Source organism: Micropterus salmoides, unplaced genomic scaffold (genome assembly GCF_014851395.1).
Source record: "Micropterus salmoides isolate LMB-PRFRI ecotype aquatic unplaced genomic scaffold, ASM1485139v1 Ms_hic_scaffold_2, whole genome shotgun sequence".
Classification (NCBI taxonomy): Eukaryota; Metazoa; Chordata; class Actinopteri; order Centrarchiformes; family Centrarchidae; genus Micropterus; species Micropterus salmoides.
Window position 1 is genome coordinate 21,413,940 of NW_024041150.1, and position 24,779 is coordinate 21,438,718.

Here is a 24,779-nt window from a genome sequence, read left to right on the forward strand (position 1 = left end):
CATGCTTCGAATACAATAAACAAATAGAAGTTCCTGGAATTTCCACACACTTGTAGATGCAAGCAGAAAATGTTATGAAAGCGTAACAAAATTGGAAGAATGGAACACAAACATCAGAACAAACCTGGAAATCCCTTAAAGAATATTACTATAGACAATGAGAATAAACACTACATTATTAACATTGACAGTTCCACACACACAGACACATACAGGACACAAAGTTAGACATATGGGGACCCCTGTCCTGCAGTGTACTCTCACATGGTGTCAAATAAATCTCCCATGGTGTGTTTAAGAGTTCAAATAGCGCCTCCGATCTGTTTCTTTAATACAAAGGGAATGTGGAGGACGAAATGTGCCAACTCAGCCCCTCACCCACCTCCCCACCCACCCACCTCACCACCCCGACCCATATTCCCTTCAAACGCCACTTTGGCTTCATCCCAGACGTCATTCATCAAATCGCTCCCTCTCGCTGGCAATTACAGAAATATGACAGGGATGTTTGAGCTTGACATGCTATCATTGTCGCAATCATCCTCCATACTTTGCGTCAACTACCGACGCTCAAGACTCTTGTTTTCTGTGCGTCTTTTTCTGCTCCTTTAGTTTATAGTGCATCTTTTGGGGTTGTTTTCTGTCAATCTTTATGGGTTAATTGCACCCTCCGGGATCTCTGCATATTGACAAGACAATGGACAAGACATTAAGCTGTCACTTTATGTTGACTATGTCATCTTAGATCGCTGGGGAATACATCGTTGCCTCTGATCTTTTGTGTGTGTCCCCTGGGGTGATTGTCATATTTAGAGGACCCTAGACAAATCACTGGGTTTCCCCGGCTCATCTGTCAGAGCGATGATGATGTTGTGGTTTGTTTGGCTGCAGGAGAATGTCGAGTCAAGTGGGAATGTCTGGGAGCGTCTGCCAGACGGAGACTTGGGCCCTTTTAAAAAGTGAATCATGTTATTTTGAGCATTTGCTCTGGTACTATAGGGCAATCTGAACCTGACTGTTCACAAAAACATGGCACTGCCCTGGCCTCTGTAAATATATTAAGATTGATACAGCATTAATATTGATGATAGTGAAATTGTTTTGACTCATTACAAATTAAATATAAAATGTGTAAAATTGGTCTTTTTGTCAGTGTAAGAATATTGTTGTCATTTTCTTCTTATGGTCACATAGGAGTTACCCCAGAGACAAGACACTTTGTTCAGGATAGAAATGCACTATGTCAGAGACTATGATCTTCTCAAAAAGTTTTAAATTCCTTCTATTTAGTTAAAGCCAATGATAAGGAGAGATGATAAAGTCCTGTTCTGAGGTTCTGCCAGATGCACGCAGGAATCTGTCAAAAACTATGAATAGGATTATGTAGATTTGCATTTATCTCTGCCCGTCTCCCTTCAGCTGAGGTCAGCAGCATTAAACTCTGTCAGTATCACTCTGTCAAATTCAGAACTAAAACTCTGCTTGCAAAAATGCAGAAATAGTCCTATACATTATTTTTTATCAGATTTAAAGGTGTAATATTATTAATATTAAATTAGTGTGTAATATTTAGGAGGATCTGTTGACACAATTGCAATAAAATTATACATGTTTTCAGTGGTGTATAAAGACCTTAAATAATGAACCATTATGTTTTTATCACCTTAGAATGAGCCACTTCTATCTACATACACCAACAGGCCATGTTGCGCCACCATGTTTCTACAGTAGCCCAAACGGAAAAACGCTCTTCAGAAGTAACGTTAGTAGTACTAGTAGTAATCGTCGACTGGTTAATGAGAAGTAAGAAAAGAACAGAAATTTGTACAAATGGAGGCCCACACTAATATTTAGCACAAGAGCCAACAGAGCGTGTCGGCCACCGTAGCTTCTCCTGCTGGCTTGGAAAGGGAGGGGTGAGTGGTGCATAAATCTTAATTGCAAAAAGAGAAATAAAGTGTACATGGGGCATAAAAAAGTATACAGAACTTTGATATGGATATAACGGTTAGTTTGCTGTCCATGTAGAGTGAACTAGTCTGCGTCTTGTTTATATGCTCTGATAATGCTAATCCAACACATCTTAGTAGTAGCGTCCATGTTGATTCCACAGTCCAACTTAAGAGCACATGAACACACTGAAGTCAGAATAACGACTTCACAACTCTGGAAATGGGACCATCTGAGGAGCACATGAATGCACCGTGAACCGCTGTTTGCAATTTGCAACCCCCACCACTAGATGCCACTAAAACTTACTCACTGAACCTTTAGCTGTGCATAAACAGTACGTGATTCTCTTTCATGAATCTCGGACACTGTGGAAGTGGCCAGCACATTTTAGACTCACAGACTGGTCAATGAAAAGAAATTTCACTGATTGTGTTACATGGGCAAGGTTCTATATGACAAGGCACTTCTAACTGCAGATGCCCTTGTACTGTTGGTTGTACTTTATGTTTACAAAAACATGTCCATATCCAAGATGAATCATCAGTGTGTATAACAAAAATGAGGGTAGCAAATGCTTAATTATAGGTTTACTAGCCTTAATGCGGTGGTCATGTATCATTCTGAGACTACACAGTACTGTTATGTTAACTTTTAAAAACTTGATCATCAAACAAAATCCCTTCTGGCCATAATTTGATGATTTGGCTTCTATAATTTGTAAACATGCTTCAGAGCTAAATCTGCAACATTCATTTTAATCAGTTAATATGATATACACATGGCTACAGCGTGTTTAAGGATGTGACTGCTATCATACACTCACTGAAAGTAAGTTTGGGTCTAAGTAATGGGCAGAAAACTCAGCTTTCTGGTAAACATCCAAAATTCTTTCCACTTTGTGCCTAGTGTGCAGCTGGCTTCTAGTGATGCAAAACACAACTGAAGAATGGTGTGTGGATTATGGAGCACAAGGGCTGGATAGTAAAAGATGCCACGCAACAGGCAGCATGGCAGGGCAGCATTTCATTATTTGCTTCGCTGCCAGCCAGATGAGATCAGGGCCGTAGAATGTCACAGAATATGGAAATTAAGATTGTTCGATGGTCAGGCAACTCCGCAAATGAGGGGCTTAATTTGGGAGCAGTATGCAACAGAGATTCGGTGGTAACCACAGACGGCGTTTTGGAGGGATGCTGATGTCTGTTTAGGAAACAGTTTAGGGAACTCTGCAGAACAAATTTGTTGGCCCTTGCTGTGCTATGAGAATGGGATCTTCATAGATTGCAATTTCTCTCAGTCTCACTACTTGAAGAGTCCTTTGCAGTACCTTGCTGAACACCACCAAGGTTGAATCTGTTTGGCCCTCAGTGATGTGTGGTCATGATTCAGGCCAACAGCTTGCCAGGTTTGTTCTTTGTCTATTTCAAAGAAAACAGCGTTTACTGGATTGGTCTTCTGGGAGGTCTGGCATGGACGGCTTTGCAAGCATTTTAATGGGGGGATCCATGTTTGGGACATTGCCACTGTCAATTCTGTAGAGGCTTACAATGGGATGTTAAATTGAATAAATGGATAAAATTGAAGAAATTGCCAGATGTGGGAGTGCTACTTGATTTTTGAGTGCCAAAAAAGCACCAAAAACAGCCAAATCTTCTGCTCCACCACAGGTCAATATTCAGAAAAATTATTTTCTTATTTTTTTCTCATTATTTTTATTTTCCAATTGTGGTCTTACAAGAGCAAGAATGACGTACTTCAGAAATGTTATCTCAAATCAAAATAATTCTGTTTATCTTTGAAGTCTGATACAGTAAAATGGTAAACTTGAGCTCCCAGGTCAGTATGAACTTTGTACTCATCAAATGAGCTGGTCAAGTGATCTCAGACTTGTACTCCTACTCATTCTTAATGAGATGTTTGCTCTTATACTAAAAAGTTTGGTTCACAAAATTATATGGACCCTTATTAACATCATAAAAAAAGTACAAATAGTAAATTGTGCCATATCGAAATCCCTCGTTAAGTTAATGGAAAATAGTCCAATGAATGAAATGATTAAACCTGGATGGAAAGAAAAGTTCTGGGGCTCTGGTACAAAGCCCCATATAAACCGTTCTCATCAATCATCCAGTGACAGTCACCTTTATGTGTGAAACTACCCTGGTGTTTTGAATCAGTTGTGCATCAGCACATATGTACTGAACAGTGAACCCGTTGGCCCGCTACGTGTGGAACATTGTGTTGTAATTGTGCCACCCAGCTGTCAATTTTAATCCTTCTGCGAATTGATATGATGAAGGAGGACAGATGTTTGTATGTGTGTGTGCAGTATATGGTTATGACTGAAGTGCTGAATTGAAATCTAATGCTTTGTTATGGCTCTCTTGAACACACCACTACACCATCCATCTTTGTAGCTGCCTTTGTCAGGGCGGGGGGTCTTGTGTTCACACACTCGCCATCACACAAAGCTTAATTACTGATAGAAGCCTGTGGTCATGGTTACTTAACGCCAGTGGAGAGTCTGCAGATGGGCCAATCAATCGATCAGACTAATGAAAAGCTGTGAGGGAGAGCTGTCACACAGCTGCTGCCTCAACTCTGTCCGTGTCTGATTGTTGGACAGCTGCCAGTGTTGTGTTAATGTGATAGTATGCAGCGTTCCCTCTCTCACTATGCAGCAGGGACGGTTCTCAGTGACTACAGTGTGTGTGTGGGTGTGCTGGGTATTAGACTGAATGCAGGTGCTTCACACTTGGTTATAGTTTTATTTGCATCAAATATACAGCATTTTAGACTGATAGATATCAACCAGACTAATGTTGTGTCTCAATTTGGATACTTTCCTTACACTGTGTATCATATGTACTTACTTGTATAGTGTGTACATTTTGACAGGGTAATGTCTCAAATTGAACATGGCCGTTGTACGCTTACCAGAAAGGTGGTTCTTCTTCTTCTTCTTCTTCTTCTTCTTCTTCTTCTGCTTCTTCTGCTTCTGCTGCTTCTGCTTCTTCTTCTTCTTCTTCTTCTTCTGTATAGTGGTACTTAGCGGGGGAAAACACATGTATAACTTATGTTTGTATAATGCTGTGTTCAGTTGAGTAACCGCAACCACTGCAGCTTCCCTCCACTTATGCTACAGAGTCAAGATGGGGACAGTTGAGGGTGAGAAGAACTTTTTGACTGTTAAGAATAGCCCGGCTCAAGATAAAAAGGGGCCCCGACCGGACAACTTACTTTGCCTTGAGCTGAGAACTATATATATTATATTTTACTGGATAAATGACAATTTTGACTTGCTGGTGGCCCTTGAAGAAAGTATCACCTAAATCATTGAACTTAATCCACAGGGGACCATGAATATCTGTTCAAATGGCACAGCATCCATCTGATTGTTGTTGAGATATTCCACTCTGGACCAAAGTGTTGGACTGACTGACTAGTGGTGGGGGTTGCAAATTGCAACCGGCGGCTCTCGGAGAATTCACATGCTCCTCAGATGGTCCAATTTCCTGAGTTGAAATGGTTCATTCTAACGTAAAAAGAACGGTTCATTATGTAAGGTCTTTATACACCACTGAAAACACAGTTATGTAAATTATATTGCATTTCTGACAATAGATCCTCTTAAATATTACAACCTTTAAAGGGGCTTTTAAAGGAACAATTCAACTCTCCTCTCTTCTCCTTTTGTTGAATGTCATGTTCACAATAGCTTTGACAGGTAAGGCTTTCCCTGAACAAACAGATAAGACCCCAAAACTCCATAAATCAATTGAGTTAACTTGTATTTATTTTGCACACATTTCCTCAGATAAGTTAGCTGTATTTCTCTTTATTTCCAAAACTTGTATACAAGCCAAGATGGTTTCTTGAGGCCCCCTCATTGTAGCTGATAACATCTGGAATTTCCTCTAGGTAGGAGACCCATGGATTTGATCAATCTGCTTTTGAGTCTATGGTCAGTAGACAGAGGAGAAGATGGATGATTTCGGGAAACTAACTGTCTCACCCTGTGAAACTGTGATCTGGTCATGATTGTCCACCCTCGCTTGCTTGGGTTTCACACTCTTACATAACCTTCCCAGAATCAGCTATAACAAAGGGCCAAGGCCATCCATCATGAGCAGAGGCAGTAGTCAGAGAAACAAGTGGCTTTTTTGTCTCTGAGTGGGTGTGATGGAAGAGGCAAAGAGGGTGGATGTCTTTAAGCACAGCTATTATGTCAGTCCAGCTGAGACCTCTCAGCTGCTTCTTTTTACTTTCACTCATTGGACGGAGAGCTTGGCCTAATGATGCTGGACCACAGGGGAATAATGAAAAGAATTTGATGATTCAGGACCCAAATCCTTATTGGTGCTTTTCAGTTTTTTATGTAATCACAATGAGCTACTGTGTGTTCTTCATCTACACCTATGTGTTGACCTTAAAAATGTTTTTAGTTTTCTACCTCGAACATTACATGCATGCGTCTTCCCAGCCACAGCACTTCACTAACTTCTGCAATGACATTCCTTCTGTGCATGGTACAGTAGCTTGCTGTAGGCAGGACCGGCATGTTTCAGGAAATGACATGCAATGTGGCCTGATCTGGTCTTCCCTCCGCTGCTCTGTCATTCTGTCCTCACTGTGGGAACCCATGTGGATCTGGCAGTGTTTTCCTGCTGCTGTTATTGTGTGTACTTTATGTCCCAAAGGGTCAGTCAGTCTGTCCTCAGACTCTTCTTATTGAGGTTGCTGTATCTTGGCTGCTTAGGGGGCAGAACTCCACAAAAAGCTGATCGAAACACAGACATTACATTTACTCATTTCCAAACCAACAATTACAATTGCTATATATGTCAGAAGTCACACGCCTCTGGAGCAACTAGGGGTTAAGTGTCTTGCTTATGGACACATTGGTGGACACGTCACAGTGGGAAATTGAACCCAGGTCTCTCACACCAAAGGCATGTGTCTTATCCGCTGCCCCATCACCTCCCCCCAGACATCTGATATATTATTGCCTCATGATCTTTATATTGCCGATGCCTTAGCAAACAGTTGCTTTTTGATGCGCCCAGCAGACACCAAGCAACGTCCGTTTGGAACGTGTTTCTGGTGACCAGATGACTGTGAGTTCAATAATCACTATTTTTGCGGAGGAAAATATATGGTTATTGGGATGTTATATGTTTCACTATATCCAACTTGCTCTGTAGAACTGAGGTTAACTATGTGTGCTCTTTACTACAAGCGATACCTTTCACATGAAGTATAGTCATTTGATCCATTATTCTTTTAAAATTATTGGCTAGTGCAGCTTTAAAGAGTCACCAGACGGAAGGTAATACACTGTAGCTATTTTGAATTGGCAATTCACTGGTCAATTACTTTTCTTGTCTGGCTACTAATGTCTGTCTAGTTCATATACCAGTCAGTCTAAAGGTATTCTTCATATTGCCATGTATTATTTGATTTACATGCAGAGAAATGTTACTATCCAGCTTTCTAAGAAGGCCTATAACCACTAAATCATAATGACTTTTTCTGCACAGCTGCTCTGCTCCTGTGTTTTCTTTCACCAGCTCAACAGGGACCAAATAATATCTTTGTAGTCTGCTTATTGTTATTATCAAATCGACACCTTCACTGTGATGCTCCTACTCTACAGTGATCCAGTTCACTCTCCAATCAAGCATTTCAGTGGTGTAACTACCAGTGAGGGAGAATCATCACCCCGGTGGTTGGGGTATACAGTATGTATTGTATTAAGAAAAAAACACTTTTGATTTTGCGGTCTCACAGTGTGTTCCGGTACTGCCATTGCCACAGCGGTCTGTGCTGTTCTTTGATCTGTCTGAACTCTTTCTGAGGGCCTCATTAAAAACCTCCACATTAAATATAATAGCAGTCGTTACCTGAGCGGGAAAACCGCACTGTCTGGTGTAGAGATTAATGTTAGTGGTGTAGCTATTTTTGCATTGAGATGTCTCGCTGCTGGCTAATGGGATACAAAAAGGCTTCAGCACTGGATTTCCATGTGTTTGTATTGTCAGCAAGGAGAAGTTGGCATTGGGGTGTCCCACCACATAATTAGCTGCCCGCTAACGTAGAAACTCCACGATGAGCCTTTGTGGCCCCACACATGGTCAGCAGGTGGACTAACCTGTCTGCTTAGCAGGAAATATGCTACTTGGTAATGTTGCACACTTGCACCGGTCATGCGCTCAAGTTGCAGTCAGCTTGTGGTCCGCTTGGGAGTGAAGACACGTGATTTATTGTGAGGGCACAGCCGGTGTGAGCATTACAGTATTTGGTCTCTGTTTGTATTGCAGGCTGATATTCTGCGGTCAGAAAGGGATTCTCACAAAAGCCAGCGGATCGTGGAAGAAAAATGGCTGGTGACAACTATGGTGTAAAATGATCGATGATGACCTCTTTAGATGAGATATCCTATTGCCTTATATAGAAAGCCAATGGGACACAGTTAGTGGACTCAAACCCTAAAAACATCACTCGCATATAATATCAGGGAGGCTGTTTTTGTCACCATCTATTTTGATCATCTACTTTTATCTACTCTACTGTTTTTTCACTGAAGAGACGGTACACCATAAACCTGCCGGGATAAATGAAATTCAGAATATAAAACATGATTAACGGAATAGTTAAACATGTGGGGAAATACACTTATTTGTTCTCTTGTTGAGAGTTAGATGACAATATTGATAACACTCTCATGTCTGTGCAAGCCAGGAGGTGGTTAGCTTAGCATAAAGACCTAAAAACCACAGATGGTCGTCTTTACGACAGTCTAGCTGTTTCCCCTTGTTTTTATGCTACTTTAAGCTAGGCTAACTGTTTCCTGGCTACAGCTCCACACTTAACAAACTACATGAGATTGGTATCTATCGTCTTATTTAACTTTTTTTAATTAATTAATTATTCCTTCAAAAACAACTGTGTTAAGTCCTGCACAATAAATGTCAATGAGAAAGGTCACATTAATAATTACAGGATTTATTAATAATTAATAAATATATTTATTAAATATGGATTAGCAAAAACTGCAATACATATTTACAAAGCCTTAAATAGTCCATCCATCCATCCATCCATCATAAACCGCCTATCCTGTGTAGAGACAGGGTCAAGGGGGAGCTGGAGCCGATCCCAGCTGACAGCGGGTGAAAGATGGGGTAACACCCTGGACAGGTCTTTAGTCCATCGCAGGGCAAAGCCTTAAATAGTCCACTTCATAATTCATGCAAACTTAAGACTTTGGATTTGACATTTACATTTTCATCGATGTGGTATGACCTCAGTCACAATGGCAGTATTAATGACAGACAGTAGCAACTAAGTCTGTGAGATGCAGATGTCTCGCTGACTCCTTCCTGTCAGATGATAAACAGACTACCTAAAAGGATATAAAAGAAGAAAACAAACAGTCTGAACTATTGCATCCAATTAAGTGTCATTCTGCTAGTGTTGATTGATGTTGCAGTATGCAGGCTAAAGTCCTGTCATGAGTTATGATACTTAGTGCGTAAACCATTTACAACATACTTCAGTCAGCCACCCTTGCTTACGTCTGAAGCATGATTAGTTTTAGTAAACCGACACTGAGAATGGTTGTTCTGCTTTGACAGAATATGGACCCTTGCAACACAAACTGCATCATCAACAACACCTCTACATTTTATAAACTTTACAAAATAAGAATTTCCTTGAAATAAAAAAAAAAAACTACTTTTTTTTTTTTTGTTTTTGCCCAAATGAACAATATTACATTTTTTCCTCCCAAAGTATAATGGGTTAATTAAGGTTATGGTTAAGTATTAATGGGTTCATACGGTAGGCAACATGTAATTAAAAATTAAAGCACCAGTGGGATACAATTAAAAAGTGAAATTACATAAATTACACACATTTTAAATAATTTAAAACAGCAATCCAAATAGCTAAGAATTTTCACCATTTTTTTTATATAGTTTAAATATACAACAGGACACTTTAATAAGGGACCTGAAAAACAAGCTGTGGCTCTTACCTCTTTCTTCACATTTGCTAACTTGAAGACTGTCGAGGCAAAAATGTTCTCCAAGTGATGTAAGTAGGCTCCAAGTTCCTGGCAGGTGTTGATCTTCACTATGATCAGTCCATTGAGTTTTTCTGTCCATTATCTTCCTCCGTATGTGCAGCCTGCTCCTCACATAGGCCATGTCTGGAGGGTACCAGTCTTTGGAGCTCCTCTTCCTCACACTTTGATAAGTCGGGGCACCTTCACCATGTCTGTACCTGCACTGGACAGACGGGAAGTTGCAGTGTTCAGGTGACATGGTCGATTCCACTGCCATGGCTTTTCACAAGGAGAAGTAAACCCCTCACACCCGAATGTGTTCTCGCCTGTGTCTGTATGACAGGCAGCGCCGCAGTGTTTGTACAACAGTGTCTGGGGTGGAGTGACAAAATAGTCTTGCTGCAATCCAAGTGCTAAGTGGTCAAAGTCTTCTGTTTACTGAGGATATTGACGCCATCAGCACATTAAGCACGTATCCTCTATTTCTCAGCTTCATAAGACGTCTGCAAGGGCCAAGGCCCAATAGAATTGCTCTTTACCGCATTGTCTTTCTGACGTCTGTATGTGGGTGTGATGCACCAAACACATCAACATATGGTCATGCAACTATATTATCCTCATAAAAGTGTTGTGAAAATAATGTTTTGTCTTCCCCTTCCTTCATTCAATCATGTGCAGGATGCAGATTCAGAGTGAGTAGTAGCAGTTTTCAGACATGCTGCAGTTTGGAGCATATATCATGTTAATAATAGCAATAACATAATAAATAAACATTATAAAGTGTGCTGTTTGGCTTGTGTCATCCCCTTTACAATGTGAGACAATTTGAAAGGTCTGACATTAGGTTATTTGTGTCTACTTGTATTTTATCCAGTCCCACAGTCCAAAGACATGCAGGCAAGGTGAAATGGCAACTCTAAATTACCCACGTGTGAAAGAGAGTGTGAATGCTTGTCTATATACTTTCAGTATATTAGCCCTGTGTCAGCAGAGCAACATTAGCATTAATTTTTCCGGCCGCCTGACAAATTTAAATTCTATTTTTCACTTTCCCTTTAGCTCTGTTTTGGTCTCCACCTACTCCTTAGGGAAATATCTTGCATTAGCCGCTAAAAGCTCCTCTGTGTTTATGAACTAGTCACTAACTTTGTTTGTCTGCGGGTCGTGTGTGGTGGGTTTATCAGAATTTTTGCTGCCTACTGCTCCTGAAAACCAGGTTGAAATTTAAAAGTGAAAAACATTGTCTTGGGAATCATATAAAAGTTTTTATAAAGGTACATTTCAAACTGCCATTTAGCCTCAACAGTGGTGTGCAGATGATGATCCCATGAAAGGTTTTTGACAGCACTCCCCTCCTTCCCATCAGTGGAACCTGACTCTCTTCCATTTGGTTTACACTTTTAACTGATCTGTCCCATACAACCTTCTGCAGTAGTATCATGAATCAGAATCAAAATACTTTATTGATACCTGAGGGAAAATGGTTTGTTACAGATACTCTCTTGCACATCAAGGCATAAAAGGAATAGAAATAATAGTAGAAGTTAAGTACAGAATATAAGAAAGTATAAAAATCTAACAATTAATAAATGTGGATATTGACAGTATTTTACAGTATTAACAGAAGTGGAATAATAAATAGCAGGAATGAATAAATGTAATGATAACGAGTGCTGGTACTGTTGAGGTGGAATGGGTTAAAAATACTTAACTGAGTAACCCAAGAAATGAAACTAGACCATTGCACGTTAGTATTACAACAGCGAATATTGCACAATATGTCAGATATTGCACTACCAGGAGCAGTTAATGACTGAGTTAAAGTGTTCTAGTGTCAGACACTTTGACAGAGGAGTTAAAGAGTTTGATGGCCACAGGCAGGAATGACTTGCTGTGGCGCTCTGTGTTGCATTTTGGAGGGATGAGTCTCTCTCTGAAAGTACTCCTGTGTTTGACCAGCACGTCATGGAGTGGGGTGGGAGCCGCTGTCCAAGATGACATGTGGCTTGGACAGCATCCTCCTCTCTGACACCACCGATTATTGAACAAGTAATGTGCTGTTTCATGAGAACTTAAGAAGGCTGTGTCAAAGAAGTGCTCATGCACCATTATGAAGGTGCCACACATCATTACAAGACATTAAAATATGGGAGTAACAGAGTGGGAGTGCAAAGGCATGTGATGACAGTGCCAGGAAAATATTTCATCTATCAAAGATGGATTACAAGTGGTAGCAATGGAGACAGGTTGAGCTCCTTGCCTCTCTTCTCCTCATGCTTGCAGAACCGACTGCACTTGGGAGACAGATATCAGTACATGTAAATCAAGTTGAAAGAAATCTGGCAGAGGAATTGAGGGAGAAGGTACATCTTCAAAGGCAGTCTTAGGAAAAACATTAAGATAACTAAACAATCCATCAGGAATCAGAGAATGTGATGAAAGTGCTGTTTCAGTTTTATTTAGTTTCCCAGAGAGCTTAGTCATGAGCTGTTGCATTGCAGGTATCCTCTGTGTGAACGCCTAAAGTGAAAATTGTAACCATCAGTTTTTTGTTCCTCTTTTACACTGAACGGTGTCTTGTTGCCTGAGGTGAGCCAAGACTCTGTCATGGCCTTTATGACTCTTACCTTTATCAGTCCTGACATCCTGAAGTAGCCGTGGGCTTTTCGGTCTGTAATGAGCAAATATCAAAATAAGTGCATCATAATCTCATGGTTCCTTCATGGTGAGCGGGTCGATGCGTTGGGGGGGGGGGGGGGGGGGCATGGACAGATATGGCAAAGGCTTATGAAAGAGGAGCAGAGGAAAATTGGGGGGGGGGGGCACAATGTTTCCTCCTCCAAAATGTGTTAAGTGAAAGCTCATATAAATCCCCTTGAAGGTGGATTAGCAAAAATATCTTTTCCTCTTAGGTTTCATTCAGACAGGAGCCAGTCCTGAGAAAGGGGTGTCCTTATCTAAACACTGGATGGAATCTTATTAATCAAAGGCAGCAGTGCACGAAACACAAGTCTAGGTTTTGGCCTTGTGTAGCATGGTAAAAGTCACTCGCTTTTCACAGTTTCCACCCAAACAGTGGAAGCTGGCACCACGTTATAGGAAAGCTCAATTATAATATCAGGTTGGTGTTATTACTGTTGATTATGTGCTTTTGAAGACCCAACGTGCCCCTGAGTTCACTTCCTCTCCTCTTCCCTGGTTGAGACGTGCTCTTTGAAATCAGACTCGCCTTGGAGGTTAATGAATCACCGGCCTGGTTCCTTGTTTTAGTTTCACCCTTGCCCTTTGTCACATTGACACACACATACACACTCAGACACATCTGATTTGAGCCTCACATGTGTAGTTTTAGAGATTGCAATGTCCCGTTGGAGTTGGTTCTTTCAATCACGGGCGGCCCTACAAACCAGGAGTGTGTGTTTTTCTAACCCCTGTCATGTTCATTTCAAATAAACTCAAACATTGCCTGAGTTTGTGCATGCTTGTACAGAATCTAACACTCATTAGATCCCAGAGAGGAAAAAGACTCCATGTCTTGGTGTTAAAGTGGGCTCCCTCCATCGACCTATAGTTCACAGGATTTCAGATAACAACCATGTCTCCTAAAAATGATGTTTACATCATGCATCTATCTATCTGTCGATCTATCGATCGGCTAGAACTTTGCACATCAGTGGAGCACTTCTATTCACTAAGGCGTCTCTGTCCGTCTGTCTGCCCTTTTACTGGCTGGGTGTGGCTACACTTTTGACAAATACTCGCATGTCTCAATTAGACGCCAGGTCTGTTATTGTTTTGTTTTTTTTGATATTTAAAACCTCTTAAGTCCCCCATGTCGCCCACTTGAGCTAGTTCTAAGCTACGCATACAAATGTTAACTTTTTTGTCAGTATGGACATGCTACACATTGTTAGATCGGCTAAATTCTCCACAATCCAATCATTTAGTTCATTATTTAAGGAAACCATGAGCACCAAAGTATAATTCATTCCGATTTACTGGCATGATATGGTAAACGAGAGACAAAAAAGTGGTGACCCCCTACCTGTTGAAGCTGTCATGAAGTCCAAATATGTGTCCATTCCTTGATTATTTAAGTACTTTTAGTCCATATTGGTCTACCGATCAAAGAAATCTTAAAGTTTTTTCATAGAAAATAATCCATGTACAATCTACAGTAACCTTCGGCTTTCATCCTTTCTAGCTAGGCTACTGCTATTTTGATACAGGGCTCTGTCTGGAATATTAATAGCCATTTTGGTAAACATTTTGGTAAACATTTTGGTAAACTACGACATCCACTCTCTGTGGCAGCTCTGTCGACCTCTACTTGTCTAGCGTTCTAACGTCCGCATCTGACATATGCACAGTGGCAGTGTGCGGGGAAAATGATTGATATTCACCACCTTGGTTTAGCGTGTTAGGGTACCGTGTAGTGGTGCTGGAAGAAACGTCAGGGGATCACCGGTCATTAGGATTCATCCTATGGGGACGTTGAATGTCCACATAATTTTGTGTCAACAGTTTCTGAGATATTTCTGTCTGGACCGATGTAGTGGACCCATGTGGTTCCACCCGCCTATTGAGAGAAGCTTTAAAGCTAGGGAAAGATCGTGGTCTTGATTAAATATGGAAACGGTGAACGAGACTTGAAGCATGACACAGAATTTTTCAGTATTTCAGTATTCAGTATTTGTGAAGTTAAAAAATGGATGTCAAATAATTTCCTCCAGCTGAACTCAGACAAAACAGAAATCCTGGTCATCGGGTCTCAGCAGATGGCAAATCAAATACTGCCATCTGCTGGTTCCCTAGTAAATCACATTAAGCCTGTGGCAAAGAACCTTGGTGTTTGGTTTGATAGTAATTTAAATTTCGAGCAGCACACCACAAAGCTTGTTCAATCATGTTTTTATCAACTTAGAAATATAGCAAAAATTCAATCTATGTTAACTTTTAAGGACACCGAGACCATTTTACACGCCTTCATCTCATCACGCCTGGATTATTGCAACAGCCTTTTCACCTGTTTAACCCAAAAATCTATTGATCGACTCCAGACTGTCCAGAACTCAGCTGCCAGGCTTTTAACCAGAACAAAGAAATATGACCACATTACCCTATTTTAGCTTCATTACATGGCTCCCAGTATGTTTTAGAATTGATTTAAAATTCTATTGATCACTTTTAAAGCTCTTCATGGCCTCTCGCCTTGTTATATTTCTGACCTTTTAGTCCCATACGCACCAGCACGTACCTTGAGATCCTCGGGCAGAGGTCTGTTGTCTGTTCCAGAGTCTCGACTGAAAACTAAAGGGAAGAGCGTTTGCTGTCAGGGCCCCGAGGCTCTGGAACAGCCTGCCCGAGGAAATCAGGTCGGCTTCTTAAAACATACTTTTATAGGAGAGCTTTTCCCGATCTTATTTGACTTTATTTATCCCTTTTATTTTATTGTATTTTACTAATTTTATATTAAATTTTCATGCTCTTATCTTTTTTGTATTATTCTTTACATTGTTAAAGCACTTTGTAACTTGTTTTTGAAAAGTGCTCTACAAATAAGGATTATTATTATTATTATTATTTGACCATGATATTTCTCTTCATGTCCTATGGACCTACAAACACTTCTTGTACTGGGGAATTAAAATGTTGCCAGTAAATGTAGGGCAGCAACAATTTGGCTCATACATCACATATTTGACAAAGCAAATCTGTGGTGTATATAAATATATTTCATAGCAGATAGGATTTGCAAATCCAGTCTTCTGCCAGATCCTGATGGTTTAGTCCAGGGTTGTGCAGGATGCTTGACATTGGCACTGGACAGCCAGCTTGTTTGCTTAGGGAAACAAGTTTGATAGATCCCCCTTTTAAGACTCCAGTGAGTGAGAGTTTTAGCTGTCATGCACCATTAGCCTGCAGATCAGTCTCGTTCCAGCATATCTCACGTCTTGAAGGAGGATGGATGCAAACTTCAAAATGACAAGGAAATGGTTGTCAGATTTGTTTGGTGTTAAGACACTAAAAGTGTGTGAGAAAATAAGTTCTGCAGACTGGGGAAAAAAATCTCTTGAGAAAGACACAATCGGTATGTTCATCTCAGATGGGCCTCCATTTAGCCTTGAGCAAGGACATCTGGTCACATAAGTGGTTTTCAGTAGATCTTAGCCGACACACACACACACAAGCAAAGCTTCTCTTAATATTCGTATGGTTGACTTATATTTGCTTTACCCCTGTCTTGTAGTTGTGCAACATTTTAATTTTCAGCATCAGTGGCAGAGAGGACACGCTTCAGCGCAACGTTTGTCATGTCAGCAGAGATAAACGTTTTTCATATCAGTTATTTGGTTTCCCATGCTAAATGCATTAAAGCATCTAGGGTAAATAGTGTAGAAGACTTTAAATGGTTGAGTCAATCTGAGAAACATATGCTGTATTAAATTTCCAGCAATGTATTTGACCAGTTTCTCACAGGTGTAAGATGAGTTTTCACACTCATTCATCTCATTCTACGGAAGTCCTGAGAGGCAAGTGAGAAAAGAAAACTTCTGTCTGATCTAAATAGTTTTCTCTCCTGTGTTTATGACTTAAGAACAAAAAAGAGTTTGCCAGGATAAAACGAGAACAATTTCACGCGAGAGAAAACTATTTAGATCAGACTTAGAAAATGTTTCTCACTTGCCTCCCAGGGCTTCTGTACATTCCTTATTTGCGGACCCCTAACAGGTGACCAGGTGGCTAATTGTAAATAGTCCAGTGTGAAAATTTGATGTTTCTTAAATTTTATTCATAAAGAGACAGATAAGACAAAATGTTATGTTGTGACCCAACAGCTGCCACATGAGCAACTCCATACCCAACAAAAATGTGCACGTACATAATAATCTTGGTCATCCGAGGAGGCTTTTGCCCACATTTTACTGCAGTGACTTATGTGTTGTTACAGATGCCTCCCCTGTCTAAGTGACTGCAACTAAGCGGTGCTGAGTGTAGGGCTTTAGACCAGATTTGATTTGTCTTATTTAAGAGTCCACTCTGGCTCTTTCCCACACAAAGCTGGTGTGCGTTTTTTGCTCCAGTTGCTTAGCTTTTTTTGCCACACAACAAAAAATCTTCAACCCCCTACAATGTGAAGAATCTCAAGTACCCCAAACCCACATCCCCTGCTCTGCTTCGCTCTGCCTTGGCACAAGCCCGGGAGGCAGGCAGTTGACCCGGGTCATTACAGGGTGTTTATGACCCACGGAGAGCAGCTGAGGGCCCCCGCTCTGTCAATTTGTGCATCCTTGAGTATGCGGGCCCCCGCTGTGCTGCTAATGGACCCTATCCAAGATGTCCCTCACTCCCCACCCGTCTCCGCGAAGAGGTGGGCTACTATGTCTTCTGATATAAGATCTCTTCGACTGTGAATTCCTCCAGAGATTCCCCTCATCAAGAGGGATGTGCGGTTTGTAGCACAGACAGACAATGCTGAGTAAATGATTACAAACAGAAATGGATGTTTTTGTACAATTTACTTACATTTCCCTCCATCACCATTGCTGGTGAAATAGCATTATCTGGTGGAAACACTAGAGTGTGAATAAAAATGAGCTTTTTGCTTCACTGAGCTTGGTTTTAACCTACAGAAGAATCTATACTTCGGTAATAATCAATAAAACATGGTTTTAAAGTACCTTACCTACCTACTTTGAAATGAACTGTGTTGTACAAAGTGTTGTCCAGCCACATCTAAAGGCAAAGGGCTTTTAACCTGTTCTTGCCGTCATACCCTCCCCCGGCTGCATCACACTGCCTCCTGGATCTTATTCCATGAATGCTATGGATTTTGCAAATGCTTGTAGTCAAAAGGTCATGTATTGACCTACAGGACACCTCTGATAGGATCTTTTGTTTTTCAGGTTGCTGTATGGGCCAGTGACGGGGGTGCAGTGTTCATCAGAGAATACACTCTGATTAGACGAGACCACCTTCCAGAAGAGCCTCTCCATGATGTCAGCCAAAAACCAGAAGACCCTGTGAGTGCCTGATCATAAAACACTGCACTTATCGGTGCACTCCGTCAGTGTGCATTTCAAACATAAACTTCAGATCTCACACTTCTCCCCTTTTTATAACTAAAGTCAGAAATAAATTAAAATGTCAGTTAAATCAGGCATTACATCTGTTGTGGTGTGTTTACTTAATGCACACACCAGAGGAGTGAGAAATCAGCCATATTACACCTCAGTAATGAATACAAATGAATGATGATCGTGGGACATTGGGAGTAGAGGCCGGGCTGACCCAGCTTGATGTGAAACAGGGCAGCACATGTAAACACACACTTTCGAGGGTGGGGTGGCTTTTTTGCATCACATTTTTTTTGCTCCCACACTGTCATTACCTTGGCCGAAGCAGCTTTCTTAAGCTGATCTCTCACCCCGATTTTTTATCAAATTAGGTGGGAGGGAGGGTTGAGCTGCTGTTGTTGCAGAAATCGTCGTCCAGCTCGCCTACCTCATCATTCCTTTGTGATGCTATTGGTCCTGGTGCAATTTAAACTGTGATTGATCAAAAGTTTTTTCTGGTTTACCAAACCTACCCACATATACAGTATGACCTCCTCTGTTGGGTGATAAGTCCATCCTACACACCTTTCACAAGCTTGACTAAATGGCCCTTTTGACCTTAACATATAGAAAATTCAGCAGCCCTCTACACCATTTGAAAACTGATCAAATATAGTGACATTTCTTTTGAAACATATGATCTGCTTGAACTTGCCATCACACTTTAAAGAAGGATCACAGTTACATGTGCAGGATAGCCTTACAGATCAGTAGCGGGCAGAGGTCATTTTCAGTTTTAAGAGGGGATTAAAGATTCTTCTTAACTTTGCCCTTACTTGTATCTTCAAGTGATTTTTATATATAGATTTGACAGCATTCAGGTCCGTCGTTGCCTTTTACATGCTCTTTTATATCCCAAAGGCAGACTTAATGGAAAAACAATTTAAAAACTATGTTAGAAGTCAAAAATGTAAATGAAGTGGTACAAGCTTACAGAACTGTAGTTAGAAACCACAAATAGCTATCTTTACAGCATTTGGATTTCATATTGTAACCAAGCAGTGTGTGATTTATGATGCACTGACCTCAAGCAAATTTTTGAATTTGCATCAGCAAGTGATTTTCAAACCAAACATCACACAAACTGTATTTATATATCCAATCCCACATATTGCATTCATGCCATCCAAGCCTCAGTTGCTCTTTATGTTTTTTGTTTTGCCTGAATTTGATTGGGTTGTTTTTTCCACCAAACACAGGTGGAAATAAGGTGCCTTGGTGGTGTTGCTTGATTCTTTGGGGATCTTTCCCTGTAAATGAAATGGTTCAAGAGTTTGAGAAATAAGAGTCCTGTGAGAAGAGCAATACCACTTTTATGTCTGTATAATAAAGCTAGAGTCAGAAGACAGTCAGCTTAAGATAACCTCTCAACAAAATAAACAAATCAGTCAAAGGCACACTGAATTTCATTTGTTTAAACTGTGCACAAATAGACAAGTTTATAATTTTTCACTTTTTGTACAGACTAAACAAAAAAGATATAAGTTGTTAATTAATTGTAATGTAATATTAATAATTGCTAGTAGAAAAATCCAGTCGTTGTGCTAAGCTAAGCTAACCAGCTGCTGTTTGTAGCCTTATATTTAAGGCTACGCATACAGTAAATGAGAGTGGCATCGTTCTTTTCATTTCCCAAATGTTGAACTCTTCCTTTAATTAATGAGCTGAAGAGATGTAGGGCCTTTGGAGAGAGCCAGGGTCGCCGTTTGTACTTGCTTCCTGGCTAGCTTTAAAGAATAACACTGGGTTTCAACCTTAATATTGTTGTAATCACTTCTCCCTTGATCAGTGTTCTCTGCAGTGTTCACTTCTGTCTCTGTTGCACAGAAGCATGACAGAAAGCTACACTTTAACTTTTAAATCTTCTCTGCCCACATTTTAACATTCATTCAAGGTTAGGGCAGGTTAAAATGTGGTTTCTTAAATGGAATTGCCATCCCCTGCTACATGTATGATGCTAACATGTCTTCAGATGGGGAGCCTGCAGACTCCCAGGAGCCATTCTTTTCAACACTTAGTGGATTTGGGTCTTTGTATGCCTGTAGCGCTGTTCTATGTTGAATCTTAGTTCAATATTAAGCTTGATTCTAAGCCAAGACAAACGTCGTTTAATTAGCAAGCAACCCAGGAGGCAGATCTCAGACTCCAAAGTGTATTCGCTTTCTCTTGTTTAACTTTCATGAGTATGTGCCAGGGTCGGTTGGTGGGCAATAAGACTGACCTCCCCAGCACCCTATAGCCTATCCCTCAAGAGGGCCACAGATGAATTGTTCTCTCCAAAGGAAAGTGTTTTTCCTGGCAGCCTCAGCATGAGCTACTTCGATGGAATAGAGCTGTCTTCAACTGCTGGGGCCTAACATACCTTTGTACTGTAGATTAACCCATATTTATTATGTGATGGCAAGCATGTACTGTAGAGCTTCAGCAGTGACAGCAATCATAAACAAATATTAAGTAAGTTTATTGAGTTGAGAAGTTCCTGAATAAAAGTGTGCGGGGGGTCTGATGGCTGAAATTCTGTCTGTCTTTTAACATGACTGAATGAGTAAGTCGGTGAAGATAAACAGAAGAGCTGGTCATAAATCCCGCGCTGACTATGCCCACTCATTGTTTTGGCCATGAATTAATTTTTCCAGCGTGTGAGTTTGATCTGCTGCAGTTTTGAGAGCAGCAACTCACTCAGAAGCTGCAACATATGTTTTTGAAATGGCGACAAACTCTTTCTCTGTTAAGTTTTATCAAATTGTCAGATTTACTTAACTGTGGGGAGATAACTAATGTGTAATGGTTCATCTCTGTTAAACTGAAACTTTAAAGGTTAAAGTGGAGATTAAAACCCAGTCTCTCCAGGTGGCAGCTACAGCTCATCCTTAGGGTGACTGAGTGAGAAAGAGAAAAACAAAGGAGGACAGAAGTGTTGTAAATGTCTAATCATTGTCAGAATGTGACGTTGAGAGCTGGGATAGAAGAGAAGAATCAACCTATGGACGTATGAACCTTAAGTACCCCCCGAGAACTTACTTGGGCTCTAATTACTACTTGTATTTCTAATAATCTAGATACCGAAAATAAAAGAAGTCAACACACACCACAGCAGTAGAGAGTTACAAAAGTACACAAAGTACTTTCAGTTAGTCCTCTTTCTCTGTAAACCGACTTACACTACATCAGGATGAATTGATTGCTGCTATTGGTCACATGTTGTGTTATCCACACCAATAATGGCTTGGATATTATGGGTTGTGACAGGTAAGTGTTTGATAATGACAGTCATTAAAGCCCCACTTTGCAGCAATGATTTGAGGCCCGGTGTGAGGACACTTTGCCTGTCTTGACATGTTTCGTAGAATGGCGGTGATGTCCTTTTGCACTGTTGTTTTATTTTCTCACCTCTTCTCCCTATCATCTTTCTGTTCACTGGCTGTTTTGTTGGACGTCTCTTCCTCTCTGCCCTCTGCCTCTCTCACTTCATCACATGCCAAGCGATCCGGGCCTTAATGTTTTCGCATGCTCAATTGCACCTTAGGCAGTAACAGTCAGGGGCATTTTCTTTTCCTTTTTAAAAACCTTCAGGGTGAACAAGTGCCGAGACGGATCTGCCTTTTGGCAGGGTGTCAGGGTTCGGAGTAATTGAGGTTGGGCGAGTGGGGCCGAGGGCCTGGGTCGGGGTGGCAAGCAGAAGGAGCACTCAGCAGCAGCTCGGAGAGCGAGAGGCCCATTGCTCAGCTGCACGCTGCCTTGGCAGCTGTGTTTTGCATGTAGCGCCAGGTGGAAAGGGCAACGCTCTTGCACAATTAAACACTTCATTTGTCTTCATTAAAAGGATGGGCATGTTAGTTTTGGCAGGCAGAGAGGATGTTTAGGCTTAAGTTTTTTTTTCCACTACGTGCTGTGCCCCCTGTGGTTAACACCGCTTCAAGTTAAAGCTTTAGGGGATTTCCGAGCTTTTAATGTTGTGAAATAGGCTTACTTTTTAGCTGTTGTATGAAACCTTTACAACCTTAAAGGTACCCTGTGGTGATTTTGACCACTTGCAGTGCTATTGAGTAAAGTTTTAAAGAGTGGGTTGCAGTTCTGTTAGTATCTCTTGTATAAGGACAGATTAACAGTTCAAGGCTTTAACATGCAAAGTGCCAAAAAAGGCAGGAAGAAGACCGCAAACAAATGGGATGGTGTATGGACTGATGGCAAGCAGAGGACATGGATATAAACCCTTTACGTTTTAATTAGCTCTGACAATGTTTTATGAGGATTGAAATGCAATACGTTTATTAGGCCTTAAGAATATACACGTTTGTGAGAAACAGTGCACATGTTTACTTTGTTTACAAAGAAATCACTACAGGGAGAAAAAAATGATTAGTTAGACATTTTGTGGCACTTTAGTAAATATGCAAATTTCTCATCTTGGTAGGAGTTAGATAAAAGGATTGATGCCAACCTATTGACCTGGACCAGGCGAGCAGTGGCTAGGCTAGCCGTTTCCCCCTGTTTCCAGTTAAGCTAAACTAATCAGCTGCTGGCTGCAGCTTCATATTTGCCATACAGATATAGGAGTGGGATCAATATGTTCATCTTAAGTCTGTAAAGGAAAACAAATAAGCAGATTTCCCAAAATGTTAAACTGTTCCTTTAACTTCCTAAACGTCGGATCAGGTTATTTCAAGATGTCGCACTAGAAGCCTATAAAAATCTTTCTTTCTTCAAATCAAACCAAAAAATGATGCTGTCATTCTCCCATTGAACGCACAAGGTAGTAAGAGGTGAAATCAATGTGAAAAACATTGTGCAGATATTGATTGTGTGCTTTTTTTTAAATCAACTCAATCTCATCAAAACATCACACGCAGGAACACTAAAAACATACATTACTGGAGCACAAGAGCTTTCACTGGCATGCATTCATGTTTGCATACAGTTCCCACTTCTCTCTACCCACTGTTAATAAAACGCACAATGTGTCCCATCATCCTCTTGTGAAATCATTGTTTTTGCTCATATTTTTTCGTTCCCTGAGTTATTTTCTTTAGCAATATCGATCTGTCCACATTGCATGTGATTGACTCGGATGTTTATTAGAAAGACTGCCTCTACGTGAAGCCGCTCATGCTGTAGTTGGATTGGAAAACCTTGGATCCAAACAACAACTTAATAACTGCTTTTTTTGTGACTCAAGTTAGCCGTGAATGCCAGTGTTTGTTTTTGCATAGCCAGCTATCTCAAAGAGACCCTGACTAGAAAGGCTATAAATGATGTCCAGTGTGCATTTAAAACAAGAAAAAGAAAGGGCTGAAGAGGCGAGCAGTGAATTAGGAGACATTTGCCTTCCTGAGTTGTGCGCTTTGGCTGGCCGACTCGTGTTTGGCACATGCGAGCGCTGTTTGGAGGCTTGGTCCCAGCGCTCTTGAAGAAAGTGCTGAGTGCTGGTGAATATGGTGTTAAGCCATGTGGCTCTGGACTGGGGATCTTTCTCTCACCCCTGTGTTTGTTCCATCAACATATGTGTTCAGTAAAGCCTTGGCCCTCACACCCCTTACAGCGCCACATCGAATACAACGCCACCCCCCCCCCCCCCTTGATGTGGTCTCACTGTGGGTACTGGAGTGGTGTTGCTGAGGTAATACCACCAGGGACAAGGCTTCACCACAACACCCACATAACAAATGTTGGTGTGTGTGAATGCATGCAGCCAGTAGTGTGTCTGCTCCTGGTTGCACGCACACTCCCATCTGCAGAGACTCTTGCACAGCCTACCCTCATATAATCCCACAGTTGTTTGTAATTGCATGCTGACATGTGCATGTACTATGCAATACGGGAATCCATGTGTCTGTGATTTCTGCTTCTTCTGATAATTAATGGGTAAATCCCCCCCCCCCCCCCCACACACACACACCTTTTATCTGCACACTCCTCTTTCCCCACCTTCTGCAATATCTGCTCCTCCTCGGCGAGTGAAGGCATGCACACATTTTCTAGGAGAGTGATTGATTTCTAATTGTTTACATTTCAGGTCTTACTCCCTGTTGCAGATGTTTGTATTCTCCTCCACGTTCGGCATGCATTTACGCAGGCATGCACAGACACAAACAGAGACACACTTGTACAATAGGGACGTGTTGAAGCCAACAAGTTTCATCCAGGAATTTTTGGATGTCTTAGCTCTGGATTTTGGCACTGCGTGTACTAATTGCCTCCAAGTGGAGGCGATTGTTACTGTTAAGCCTCTTTCTTTGGGGGGTTCTGCATGTGTGTTTAGGCACGTGGGCAAGGTCATTCAAGGCCTTTGCTATGAATGTTGTTTCATTCTGGTTGAATAAGAGGGTAATAAAGGAAATACAATTTTGCTACAGAACATTGCAGCCACACAATAACAGCTCAACCTAACAAGTTCTGGATGGGAGTCCCCCACCCACACTCTTGGACTTAGAAGCTGTTTATAAAAAAGTCAACAGAGATGTTACTTTAAAATAAAAAATGGGTCTAGGACAAGTTGTTTTTCAGCTTGTGGTTCTTGACTTGAAATAAACTGCAGTGTGGCAGTTACTTACTTTAATCACTTCAGTGGCACTCCAATGTAAGCCGCTGTATGAGGTGTTCATACTGGGCTCAGGCAGCCTGCAGTACATAGCCAATATCCA

At 41.0% G+C, this 24,779-nt stretch overlaps 1 protein-coding gene and 1 long non-coding RNA gene across 4 annotated transcripts in view; one reads left to right on the plus strand and one right to left on the minus strand.

Annotated features, from left to right (window-relative positions):
* The window catches only part of LOC119912975 (ADAMTS-like protein 1), a 96,415-nt gene that overhangs the window by 19,348 nt on the left and 52,288 nt on the right, over positions 1 to 24,779 (plus strand). For all 3 annotated transcript variants that reach the window (XM_038732266.1, XM_038732263.1, XM_038732264.1), the window contains exon 2: positions 17,929 to 18,045. In XM_038732266.1, coding sequence (XP_038588194.1) covers positions 17,929 to 18,045 — 117 coding nt within the window. The remainder of the gene's footprint in view (positions 1 to 17,928; positions 18,046 to 24,779) is intronic.
* On the minus strand, positions 8,938 to 10,452 carry LOC119912976. The gene is made up of 2 exons (XR_005446320.1): positions 9,992 to 10,452; positions 8,938 to 9,358 (listed from the first exon to the last, which is right to left on the minus strand). It is a non-coding gene; the product is annotated as an uncharacterized LOC119912976 (long non-coding RNA).